Source organism: Arachis hypogaea, chromosome 16 (genome assembly GCF_003086295.3).
Source record: "Arachis hypogaea cultivar Tifrunner chromosome 16, arahy.Tifrunner.gnm2.J5K5, whole genome shotgun sequence".
NCBI lineage: Eukaryota > Viridiplantae > Streptophyta > Magnoliopsida > Fabales > Fabaceae > Arachis > Arachis hypogaea.
The window spans coordinates 134,775,936-134,790,147 of NC_092051.1; the positions used below are offsets into that span (position 1 = coordinate 134,775,936).

Below are 14,212 nucleotides of genomic sequence, written 5' to 3' on the forward strand. Positions count from 1 at the left end.
TAAAACATAAACACATAATTTATACATAAATTCATATCAAATAATCAAATTACACTTAAAACAAAACACACAACATAATCTACAAATCAATACATAAATCAATTGTCAACTTCTAAATTAATAAAATTTAAATCTGTTCCAAAAATTAAAACACCGCCTTATCTAACACCTTGAGAAATCACATCTTCACTTTCGCCTACAATTAAATGAATACTCAAATTTAGAATAAAAGAAATAAATACTTAACCTAAATAACAGAACAATATCTAAATCAGTAACTACTAACTACATCGTCAATAACAGTAATCAAACAAAATTAATAAAAAAAAATTTAAATAAAATCAGTACAGTAATCAAACAGAATCAGTAATCAATAATAAACATAATCAATAATCAAATAGAATCATCAAAGTATCAAACATCCCTCCCACAAATAAAAATTAAAAGAAAAATAAAAAAATAAACAAATAGTAATAACCAGTAGTTACCAGATGGGGAGCTTGCCGCCGTTGCCAAGAAAGCCAAAGACGAGCTGTGAAAGAGGAGAGACGAGTGCGCTGCCGCAAATGTGAGGAAGACTTACCACTGCCGAGAGACAGAGTTGTCAGAGAGGAGAAACGAGCGCGCCATCACAAAAGTGAGGGAGATATGAGAGAGGAGAGACGAGCGCGTCGGTGCGAACGTGTGAGGGAATCGCTGCTGCCGCCGTTGGTGCTCTGAAAATGCGTGAGAGCTTGAGAGATGAGAGTGAAGAGGTAGGCAAGGAGCTCAAGGTCCGGTCATTGAGGAGGGAGCTCAGGGTCGGAGGAGGCCGCGTTCAGTGAATCAATGTTTGTACCCTAATTTTAATTTGTATTTACTATTTATATCATGTATAAAATCACTAACATAACCTTAAAACAAAAGAGGACAATCCGTCCCGCTCCGCCTTGACCCACGGTAATGACGGTGCAGTTTTGGCGAGTTTTTAGTGTTGGACAAATTTAAAATTTCTTCTCAATCCGTCTTTAATTTTTTGACGCCGGTTTGACCCAACAGATTTAGCCTATTTTACTACCGTTAATTAATATTACAACATCATGACCCTGAATTCATCAAAATTAAGAACTCCATCTCCATTGAGATCGAATCTAGATATCATAAATTTACAATCATCTATAGACCTAGACTCACCTAACCTGCTAAGCATCCTCTTAAGGCTCTTTGGTGTGATGCAACCACTCCCATCCATCTCATACATCTTAAAAGCCTCTCTTAAATCATTCACTTTCTCTTCCTCTTCTCCTCCTTCCACAAACCTCACAAAATCATCGAGTCCCAGAAGCCCATCCCCGTCCAAATCCAGTAATGTCACGGCCACCTCTGCCTCCTCGGTCGACAACTCCCCACCCACGGCCTCCACGCATTGCTTCAGCTCCGATGCCGATATCTTGCCGTCTCCATTCTCATCGAAGTGGTTGAACACACGTTCATATTGGCTTAGCTTATCCATAACCATGTTACAATTAATCGAATAATAACCTTATTATAAGGTTTGTACATATAATATGTTGCTCTAGTAACCAAATTAAATGGCATAAAGTTAAGAAGAAGAAGAAGAAGGAAAAGAAAAGAAACTAAGAGGCTTCAAAACGAATTTTGAAATGTAAAACGCGTATATATATAGGTATGTTTGCATGGGACATGCCGCGTGGCGTGAATTGACCAAACAAAATGGTACGACCAGGTACAAAGAAGGAAGATTCTGGGCATTTACGTGATTAAGGCGTGGAAGATTAGAAAATACCATAATTTCATCATGATGAAGACAAAGACATGTATCTTTTCGTCAGCGTTGAGAGCCGCCGAGGACTTATGTGCCACAGAAAATTGAGAAGGAAGCACGTCATATAAGAATTGGTACAAACTCAGTCAACTTAGCGTGAAATTGATAGTTGAGAGTTAAGAGTCATTCAATAAAAATTTAGTTAAATCAGTCAAATTATTTAACGATTCTCAACTATTAACTTTATCTGAAATTAGCTGCACCAAAATTTTTACCATAAGAATGACATGTATTTATATTTAAATCGGTAATTAGTATAGAATATATATTAAAATTTAAAATAAGAATATATAATAAAAATAAATTAAATTATATATTTATATAAATATATAATAATTAATTTTAATAGTTAATTTTAATATATAAATAATATTTATTATTTTTTTGTATTTATTGTATATTTAAACTAATATTAACCAATTATTAATTTTTTACTAAAAATATTGAACTCTTTACATTCTTTTTTTTTTTCAACCATAAATTATATGACTCGTGACGGTTTTTATTTGTCTATATTTTTGTCGGTATATATTAATTGACTACATTTTTAAGTTTTTGTCTTTTAATTGCGGTCTTATTTTTAATGCATATTTTTGTTAAATAATATGTATTTTTATTTTTTTAATTATATTATATGTATATTAAAAATAATTATTAAAATAAATTATTAGTACAAAATATATATATTAAAATATAATATAAAATATATTAAAAATAAATTAAATAATATATATTTATATATAGATATATAATAATTAATTTTAATAATTAATTTTAGTATATAAATATATAAGATACATGCTGAGTCTTTAGAAGTTTCTAGAAAGTTACTGATGAAGCCCCCGGCCGGCCAAACACGAAAGAGAGGTTATATAAACAAAACAAAATAGAAGTTCACATGCATGCATGTTTTTGTAACCATTTGCGGAACATTGAATAAAAATTTCCTAGGAAAGTGCTCAATATTAACAAATTTTATTTTATTGCAAATTTAGTAAAATGATATTTTCAAATAAAATCTATTGATATGGACCGAAAAATAGTTAATTCTTTTATTGAACTATTAATAAAATACACCTTCAGCATATAAAATGCCAAATTTTAAACATGTACAATCAAGCAAGCTATTAGTTTAAATTTAGAGTTAAATTTTAAAGTGATTCCTGAATTTACGATTGTCTCTAAACATATAATGGTCTTAATATTGTCCCTAAATTTAACAAAAGTGACTCACGGTCGTCCCTGAATCATTTTTCGAAGAATATTTTTTAACGGCGTGATGACGTATACTGAGAAACGTCACAGTGGATAGGTGACGTGACTGTTATCGTTATTTGACTCAATTTAGTCCCTGAAGTGGTTTATAACCCTAGTCCCCAATTTGAGTTTCATCTGTGTCCACCATTAGAAGTCACTCTCTTTCTTCTTCTCTGCTCTCCTTCTTCTTCTTCTCCACCACATCTCCTTCAACCAAAGCAACATAATCAAATAGGAAGAACCCAGATGACATCCATGCAAATTCAATTTAGCCTCCGATAAATCCCACACCATTACCTCTCATACAAGAATCTAGTAACTCCTTAAGTTCGGAAACCATTTCCACTATCGATTACCTCCTGAATGAGTTGCCATTATCGATTGAGGAGTTGAATGAGATGTCTGAACTTCTCATCTTCTTAAGCCAGGAAACCATTTTCATGTGCTCACCTTGAGTGCCAAAAGTTGAAAGAACCATATTGTCACAAACAGTGTCAATTTTAAAGCCACCTCACTTCATTTGATCCACAACTCTCTGCAAATCATGGAACAACCCCAACCTCGCTCCCATAACCATACATAATGGACTTCAACTCAAAAGCTGAAGGGTTAATCGCTCCACTATTGCCTCTCAAATCCTCAACCAAATCCTCGGCTTCACGAGACCTATTCATTTGCACACAAACCACTAACCATATACTCAAAAATCCTACGTTTTATGTAAAAAGAGAAAGAATTACGAAAAAATTTGTTCATGTAACAATAAGCAACATCAAAACCTTTCGGTGAGCCTCTCTTGGAGTGTGCCTCAAGCAATATACAGTAGAAAAGAGCAAGCTCTCTGTTTCGAGATTCAAGCTTAGAAGTGGCCTCAAAGACTAGAACTTTAGTTTCCTCATAACGACCCAATTGATCAAGAAGCACTGCAGGGTCAGAAACAATTGTAGGGTTCCGAGTGAACTAGGAAACTTGGGCGATACATGAATAAAACTGTAAAATTTTGGGGAATTAAAAAATGAGAAAAGAAGAAAAGGCAGGGTTTAGGGTTTACAGCACTTACAGAGAGAGTGAGAGAAGAAAGGTGAGAAAAGGAGGAGGAAGGAGATAGAAGATGACAAAATAGTATCTTCTAATAGTGGAAGAAGAAGAAGGAGATGTGGTTGAAGGAGATGTGGCGGAGAAGAAGAAGAAGGAGAGCAGAGAAGAAGACAAAGAGTGACTTCTAATGATGGACATAGATGGAACTCAAATTGGGGACTTGGGTTATAAACTACTTTAGGGACTAAATTGAGTCAAATAACGATAACAGCCACGTCACCTATCTACTATGACGTCTCTCAGTACACGTCATCACGCCATTAAAGAATATTCCTCGAAAAATGCTTCAGGGACGACTGTGAGTCACTTTTGGTAAATTTAGGGACAATATTGAGGTCATTGCAAGTTTAGGGACGACCGTAAGACTCGATTGCAAGTTTAGGGACGACCGTAAGACTCGATTGCAAGTTCAGGAACCACTTTAAGATTTAATTCTTAAATTTACTTTCATTATCAGTTTATGACAACAAAAGACCAAGATCCCAAAGGAAATAAAGCAATTCAATAACATCATTCAACAATGATATATATGTTTAAATCGATGGTCTGTATAAAATATATATTAAAATATAAAATATACATTAAAAAATAAATTAAATAATAAATATATTTATATAAAATATATGTATATATTAAAATTAATAATTAATATAAAACATATATTAAAAATAAACTACACTGTATATATATATATACATAAATATATAATGATTGTATGTAACTAATATTTTTAATTTTTTTATATATAAATATATAATTACTGCTTTAAACTTTTGGTATATCCATAATAATTTTAAGCATCATTATTGTATTGTTCTGCAGCTTTGAAAAACTTACAATAGCGTAGTGAGGGCCAAAGGCTTTCTCCGATGAGTTTCTCCCGACCGTCGTGGAAGCTGGCCAAGCCACTAAGGGCAATGACAAATATGAGAATGAGGCCCAACATCACAGCATAAACAGAGTTTCAAACAGGTCATGGTCATGAAAAGACTGTTACTTCAAGTAACTAAATAGAAAGCTGAAATTAAGACTATGTTATTTGGTTGAATCCCCTGCTTCCTTCTTTATTCTTCTTTCTCCAACATACACAGTTTCGCCTCGTGCAAGTAGCACCAAGTCATCAAAAAGATTGAAAACTTCACTGCTAAGTTGGTAAATGGATCACATAACAATTCTTCCATATCATGTGCTATGCTTATGAGAGATGAAATGACAAAGAAAGTAACAACTAACAACACTGTCCAATTCACTGGTATGTGACTATGTGAGTGGTTTTTTCCCTCACTGTTAGACAGTGTTAGTGTTCCCAATAAATAGTTTTCTGGTGTAGCTACATGATACTAGTAATTAATATACTAATGAATATGAAGAAACTTCATTAAGAAACAGAATCTACAACAACAATAGCAACAAGCAGCAACACTGAAACTCAATTTCAAAATCAATAAAAATATATATAATTTAGCCTAAACTTTTCTCTATATTTTTCATTTTTACATTCTCGGGTATGTACTATATTTTCATTTCTTTCTTATAGTAATGTTTTTCATTTGTTTTTTAATGCCTGTAAGAGATATTTTAATGAGTGAATTACTAAGAGATATTTTAAAATTTTTATAACTAAAATTACAGATAATTACTTAAATAAAAATAAACTATTTTTACTCACACACATCATTCTGATCACCATAACATTTTTATTAGAATAGTTGTACATATATTTTGGTGAGTTAAACTCTAAAATAGTTTCTAAGATTACAAAAATGATATGTATTATTTACGTTTTTAAAATTAACAAAAATGCATCGTATTAGTCACAGGTTCATTTTTTGTTAATGACGTAATGACATAGTTTGATGACGTAGTCTGTTAATAATGACACATGTCACTCCATAGATTAGCCACGTGTAATGGTATGATGATGTGTTAACCAATGACATGTGGCACATGCTGACGTGGACAGTCGTGCCACCTGTCACAATGCTATTTGGTCACATTAGTTTGTGTCATGTGTCGCAACAATATTTGTCCACATGTCATCCATTATGTCATCATTGTAGATTACATCAAATTAGTCCCTCACTTTGCATTAAGTGACTCATTTTAGTTCCTAAAATTGAATGTCGTGCCCCAAATTAATCCCATACATCACCAGTTTTTCTCGTTTTTTAAAAAATTAAAACTTGTAATTTTTTTGGATACACTAATTTTAATTCTATTTTTTCACATATCATTTAAATACAAGTGCTTTTATAAAATTTATTAAGATTTAGGTTTAATTATATAATTTTTTCTATAATAATTTAACATTAAAAAATTTTATAATATAGAAGGAGATAATGCCCCAAATGGTCCCTTAAATTTCTAACTCATTTCAATAAGTCCTCCACCTTTAAAATGATCAAATGTATCCCTTACTCTAAAAAATGTGAATCTCCGTTAGTTCAGATATCATTAGCCGTTTTAACGTGATGTGTGTAGTTAAGAACCAACTTAGCAATTTGCTACAAGCTGGCATGGACAAACAATGAATTTAACTCAACTTAGTATTCTAAATTATTTAAAATACTCAAATTGGTCCATATACAATTATAAAGCCTTAATTCTCAAATCTTCAACTTCATCATTTGTTCTTCCTCTCTTTTTTTAGATACTCCCAAATTTGAACCCGTTCTTTCCACTTTCACCACTCGCAAACCTCTTCTCCCCCTTAAACATCTTTCCTTCTTCCCACATCCACTCTACTTCCCCTTCTTCATCTTCCTTCCTTCCTCCGACCTCTCCCTCGCGAACCTCATCTTGCCTTTATACTCCTCCTCTGCCACCTCGTCTTCAAGACCAGGCGCCACCGATTGTCTCCCACTACCACCCTTGTTGATGAGCCTCTTCTTAGATTTCGACTTAGACGAATCGTTATCGTAGATTGGAGTCTGCGAGTGTTCGCGGCGTCACCAATCGCCACCATTCCCTTCGTCCTTGTAATCATCGAGGAGCACATTGTCATGGTGGGACTCGAGATCGGATTGAATGTCGTCGTAATTCATCAAAGGTTCTCCGCCCTCATCGCAGTACCTAAAAAAGCAGGTCCTCCCCCTTTCGCTTTCGATTGGACTGGAGAGGAAGAAAGCCTTTCCAGAAGGCTCACCATTGCTTCTGGAAGCTGACTAAAGCGGGAGTGCGTTAAACGATGGTGTGGCTTCAAATTCGTTTATGATATTTCTCCTAGGAGGGAAACCAGCTGCGACATCAGCGTCAAATTAGAGGACGATTTTTGGAGCGGAGCTGTTGGCGCTAACGGAGGCACCAGAAATGGACTTGAAAACGGGTCCAGTGTGGGTTGGGGAGAAGCAGAGGGCGACGGAAGGGGAAGAGAGGAAGCGATCGGAATGAGAGAGTAAGTGAGCGGAAGAAGAGATGAATGATGAGATGAGGAGAAGGATAGTATAGAATAGGAAGGAAGAACAAATAATGAAGATGAAGATTTGAGAATTATGGCTTTATAATTGTGTATGGACCAACTTGAATATTTTAAACAAATTTAGAATATTAAATTGAGTTAAATTCATTGTTTGTCCACGTTAACTTGGAGTAAACTGTCAAGTTGGCACTTAACTACACACATCAGCAGCAATGTTAAAACGGATGATGACATTTGGACTAACGGAAACTCACATTTTTGAGAGCGATGGAGACATTTGGTGATTTTAAAAAGTGGAGGACATAATTGAAGCGAGTTCGGCATTTTAGGGACCATTTAGGGTATTACATCAACATATAAGTATGTTATTATAAAAAAAGAATTATATGATTGATTAGACACATTTTTCATCCAAAATACATGTTTTTAACAAGAAATCAAGAATTAAAATACACATTTTTTTTGTTCTTATGAAATACACACGTTTCTGCTTGTGTATAAATGGACTAGACTGAAGACACTTCTGCTTGAAGTGCCTTCACGTTAGGTCCAAGACGGTGGTTAGGAGTACTTGCAAGAGAAAAAAATATTTTATAAAAGCACTTTATTTAAATAATATGTAAAAAAATAGAATTAAAATTAATGTATTTAAATATATTGAGAATTTTAAATTCATTAAAAAAAAGAAGAACAACTAGTGAATAGATTATTTTGGTGCACAATATTCAATTTCAAGAACTAAAATAAATCATTTAATGTAAAGTGAGGGACTAATTTGGTACATTTACAATGATGACATAGCGGATGACACGTGAATAAATACTATTGCGATCGTGGCAAAATAGTATTGTGACACGTGACACAACGTTCACGTCAGCATAACACGTGTCACTAGTCAACACATCATCGTACCATTACATGTGACCAAATTATGGAGTGTCACTAATAGTCTACGTCATCAAGTCATGTCATCACGCTGTTAACGAAAAATGGGTTAGGGACTAACGTGATGCATTTTTTTGTCAATTTCAAAAACATAATTAGTGTAACTAGAATCTTAGAGACGATTTTAATGCACGCCGCTAATTTCAGAAACTATTTTAAAATTTAACTAATTGGTTGGTATCTAATTATTTAAGTAATTAATTTGAATTAATCTAATAATTATTTTATTAATTTATTTAATTAAATATTAAAATTTAAATTCTATCTTATACATATAATAATTATTGACTAATGATAAATTATTAAATAAAATATCGATTTGCGAAAAATTAGTTTTTGGTGGTGTGAGATTAAAGAAAATCTAATTATCTAAGTATCTAACAAGAAGATTTTTTACCTAAAGGCAGATTTTTTTTTTTCGTTTTTCCGGGCAGAAATATCGTGACTTATTTAAGAGCGATCTCCTATCATCAGTTTTGGACCACAAGACTAGAGTAAAGTAGTAACCACATAAAATAAAAAAGAGAAAAAAAAGGAATTCGTAAAGTAAAAATATTAAAAGGAAAAGCATCAGGTCAACCGAAAAAAAAAAAAAAAGTTAAAAATTCAAGTGCAGTCGAATTTACGTGAAGTTAATAATTTAGAGTCGTTAAATGATTTAATTGATTTGATAAAATTTTTATCTAACAATTTTCAAGTTATCAATTTCACATTCTGCACCTGAATTTTCAAAAAAAAAAAAAAAGCAACAGAAAACCAACGGTATTCATACATCGCTTGCTACGTGGCACCTTTTTTTATATTTGACTTTCTCCATTTCCCACCAAGCCATAAGCTTCGAACTTCGAAATTCACCGAAACGAGCATCGTAATTAGTTAAACGATGACAAAGAGGTCGCACGATGATCCCGCACGCACTGAATTGCACCCTCGGGCCTCGGCCATCACAATCTCCGGCCAACCAATTACAATCCTCCAGCTGGCAATTAACTCAGGCGGGGTCACACACCAGCCACACACCCCCCATAGTGGCATCCACGTAATTTCAAAACAAAACAGTGTCATTTCTCAAACCGAATATCCCCTCTTAAAACCCTGCGAAGTTCCCGTTCCCCTTCCCAGTTATTTTCACTCGCGCCGTCACTCACATCTCTCTGCAGTAACAGAAAACCGAAATCGAAACCAAAAAAAAAGCACTTATTTCCGACGCTATGGCCGCGATCGCGCGCCTGAGAGCGTTTGCGCCGCAAATAAACGCGCTTTCGAACCGCGCTTTCGGATCTGCTGCTGCGGCGGTGCAGTACCACTACGATGATGACGAAGAAGAAGAGGAGTACACTCAGAGCGTTGTCCCTGGCGCCATGCTCGACGCGCAGGGTTCGGCGCCGGAGCGCGGTGTACAGTGGGTTATGATTGGTGAACCCGGAGCCAAGAGGCACGCCTTCGCTGAGAGGCTCTCGAAGCTTCTAGAAGTTCCTCACATTTCCATGGCCTCGCTCCTCCGCCAGGACCTCAATCCTCGCTCCTCTCTCTACCAGCAGGTAAAAATCGGAACCTTGATCAATTTCTAGGGTTTCTCCATGTTCTCAGGAGTTATTTTTTTTCTTCGCTTTTTATTTTCTTCCTCTGTTTCTTTATTCTCTTTTCTACTTTTTCTTTCCGCTAGTGAAATTTCAGATTAAAGCTAGCGCGGATTGATGTAAAGTGGATTACTATTTCTTTTTTGTCTGAAATTAGAAAGATTGAATTTTAAAAAATAACTGAGAATTTATCCGTTATTCCCAACATTAATTATTATTCGTGTGTTCCTTTCTAAACTGAATGCTGGTTTTGAGTGCTTTTATTGTTTAATTAATGATTGGTAATTAATCTTGTTCTGTTCTTGTTCCAATTCAGATAGCGAATGCATTAGATGCAGGAAAACTTGTTCCTGAGAAAATCATCTTTGGGTTGCTATCAAAGAGGCTGGAGGATGGATACTCCAGGGGTGAAACTGGCTTCATTCTTGACGGAATCCCTCGAACGAGGCTCCAAGCTGTGAGTTTCTCTTGTTCTGCAGTAAATTGGCATGTCTAGATACTGTCTATGCGATGAAAATCAGACAGTGGAGATAGATAAGAGAGACAAAAAAATTTCAGGCTGAAAATTTATATTTGGCAGAAAATAGTGGTCTCTGACTCTCTGTTTCTCTGATTTTGTATTTCTATCTCAAAGGCTGAATCCAACTGCAATGGTACATTAGTTTGTGATTGTTTTGTGACTGCTGCTAATTTTTTACTTGGAATGTTGCCATGTTTCCCTGAGCAGGAAATTCTTGACCACATTGCCGGCGTTGATCTAGTGGTGAATTTCAAAAGCGCTGAAGAGAATTTGGTTAAGAAGAATCTCGGAGCACCAAAGCTCTCTCCTTGTCAAGAGTATATCTTTATGAGATGCTCCATGACTTCATCCAAGCAGATTCACAATGAGCATGTTCATAATCATTTAGAGGAGGTGACTATATGACGTTTCTTTTTTCCTTTTCTTTTTTCCCCAATGTGGTGCTTTAGAATGTGCTAATTTGAAATTCATCTTATAACATATAGTTGAATTAGAAGTAAATCCCTTAAAATTAATGATAAGAATATTGTATGTACTATTGCATAATTTGAAGGAATGTTAGTGTCAATTTTCTTTCTCACTTAATTACAATTCTTTTGGGTGTTGTTTTGTAGCGCAAGCTGTTGGAAGATTACTACAGGAAGCAGAAGAAACTTCTTAATTTTGAAGTGGCAGGTGCTCCAGGGGAAACGTGGCAGGGACTTCTGGCTGCATTGCATCTCCAGTATGTTAATGCTCGCAGTTCTTCACAGAAGTTGACAGCCTGATGGGCCATCATCGTTTGTCTCTGGCATTGTCGGCATCCTTGTTTTATGTGAATATGAGGGCCAGAATTCGAAGGAAAATTTTTGTCACTGTCCCATATTATTGTGTTTTTCATTTTTTTTTGGTCCCCTATATTGGGAAAAATTTTGAGTGTTAGTTTGCTTTTTTGTCCCCTAAGCCCTAAGGTAGAAAATAGAGAGCAGAGAGAATACGTAATGTATGAAACAATCACTAATCCTACAAGTGAGCCTGTGTTGTTTTTCGTGCAATTGTGTCCATATGATGCTTATTCCTTATAATTTCTAGTTATAATTTTCTCTCGTATCAGATATTACAATCCATGAAGGACGCTTTGTGCTGATGTTGTATGTTCAACAGGTTTTTGGCGTTCTTTCACTTCATAGGTAATTTCGTGGTTAATATTTGAATCTACTTTAAGATTTTTGTGCAAGTCAAGTAATTCTGCTTAAATTTCTTTGGCCTCTCTCTCTCTCTCTCTCTCTCTCTCTCTCTCTCTCTCTCTCTCTCTCTCTCTCTCTCTCTCTCTCTCTCTCTCTCTCTCTCTCTCTCTCTCTCAATATTAGATGTACACCTTCAGAGGTTAGCTAAGAAATCCACTACATATAAACAGCCCTTAAGGATCGAGTATGAGACACGATCGGTAAGTAATCCAAGGTTCTAATTGGAGCCTCATGGTTCTTAGAATAATTTAATTCAAGCTCTTGTATTGGGGTTAGGGATGACAATTGGGTGGATATGGGTAGGCTGGAAGTGAGTCGAGTTAGATCAAATTCAAGTTCGTCTCACAAAAATTGAGTTTGGCTCACAATTCGACTCACGAGCTTGCTCGACCTCATGTTCTAGTTCAAATAACAGGAACATAATTTATAATTTTATATCAATAAATTATAATTTATATATTTTAAAACATGTTTAAAAAAATTAATTTTATATATTGTTTATCTATCAATTATAAATTTTTTATTTATGTCCTAGATTAATAATTAAGAACATTAATATATATCTATATAATGTAAAATTATATATATAATATTAAAAGTATAGATTAAATGCATATAAGTCAAATGGCATAGTCTTCCTATACTTGTTTAAGAGGTCGCAGGTTTGAGTCTCCCTATTTTTGGTAAAAAAACAAGATATGTGTATTATTAAATATTATTTGTATATGACTTTTTTAATTATGTTATATTTTTTATAATTATGTGAAATTTAATTATTTTAATTTATTTATAAAATATATTTTAATAAAAATTAAAGACAATTGTTATAATACAATAACTATTAAATGTATTCTCTCTCATGAATTTAACGACTACATTAAATACATTGTTTGTATACTATTTATTAATCAAATTTAATATAATCATTTGAATTAATCTAAGGCTATAAAAAATATAAAAATGTCATTTTCGTAAGATACATTCTCTATATATTATATAGAGTTAATTACCAATTATGCCCCCAAAATTGTAAAACGCTGACAATAATAACCCTAATATTTGTTAAAGACAATTATATCCTTGAAAATTCTAAAAACGCAACAAATTTGCCCAATCGTGAAATGAGCCATTTTCCGTTAAACGGAGCTTGGTGATGTGGCAGACGGAATTCCAACGTGGCATCCTCATAAGGCGTTCTGTCCCGTTTCTCCTTTATATAGAATGTGAGAGAATGTTTTCCCCAATTCATCACAAACATAAACCCTAATTACTATCATGCATGGTGGAAGCAGAGGCATGTCCAATAACAATCGAAGGACACAGTCAGTGGAAAATAGTAACTTTGAAGGGCTCAACGAACACGGGAGCAAGCCATATGACGGGACATGCTTCTGCCGTCTTCAGGTGGTGGCGTTGAAGTCGAAGACGAGGAGAAACCCAGGGAGATGGTTTTTCAGGTGTCCTCTGTGGAAGGTATGTATGAATTTTCTGGTGAATCTGTCCCCATTCCCTATTGAGAGTTGAGCTTGATGAATGGCTTTTATGCTGGGCAGACGAAGAACACTGGGTGTCGTTATTTTCAATGGATGGACGAAACCAACGAGGAATCTGTTGGGCTAGAGGAAATCTCGAAGAATGGAACACTAGTATGCAATGAATGTGGAGTCTTGAAAGAGAGATTTACCAGTCTTGAGACAGAGACCATACACAGAGATGGAAAGATGATGAGGGAGCACATGAAGAGAGTTGAATTGTTTCTATGCATCATTCTGTGTGGAATTGTACTGAGTTTGATTTTGAGTGTGATTTGTTTGGTTAGATAGGAGAAGGGATGCATGCAGGACAAACAATGGATGTTATGTGTTATTGTTTTGTGGAATTTATGTTGACATTGTTGTAGCTATTTTTGTTGCTTGTTAATGAATTAGATCTGTGTGTTACACTCAATTGAATACTGACAATAACATGAATGGAGTGAATACAAATAAGTAAAAAAAGGCAACTCAGATATGCTAACTAATTTGAGATGGGTTTAAGAAATGAAACACTGCCAAAGGAACACGAATAGTACCAAAATATTTGATCTGCATAACATTTAGCATTAACACATATTGTTCCAACCAAATTATTTGATCTGCATAACATTTAGCCTTAACACATATTGTTCCAACCAAAATACTGAATACTCGCTAATTAGTCTTAATATCAGACACCAAAAGACTTAAATTGTGCAGCAAAGGCCAATAACCATGAATGCTAATATCAACATATAACTCAAAAAGTAGAAACAGTATTGCAACTAAACTTCAACTTATAACCCAAAAGAAGAACTAATCATAGATC

General features: G+C 34.4%; 1 protein-coding gene and 1 non-coding gene across 2 annotated transcripts; one reads left to right on the top strand and one right to left on the bottom strand.

The window, feature by feature from the left end:
* LOC112755117 (uncharacterized) lies at positions 1-1,637 on the bottom strand. Its single transcript, XR_011874572.1, has 2 exons — positions 489-1,637; positions 1-196 (listed from the first exon to the last, which is right to left on the bottom strand). It is a non-coding gene; the product is annotated as an uncharacterized protein (transcript).
* Positions 1,638-9,370: 7,733 nt separating this feature from the next.
* On the top strand, positions 9,371-11,677 carry LOC112755118 (probable adenylate kinase 7, mitochondrial). Its single transcript, XM_025803028.3, has 4 exons — positions 9,371-10,084; positions 10,440-10,580; positions 10,851-11,036; positions 11,258-11,677. The coding sequence occupies exons 1-4, from the start codon at positions 9,755-9,757 to the stop codon at positions 11,408-11,410; spliced, it is 810 nt and encodes a 269-aa protein (XP_025658813.1). The 5' UTR covers positions 9,371-9,754; the 3' UTR covers positions 11,411-11,677.
* Positions 11,678-14,212: the final 2,535 nt, after the last annotated feature.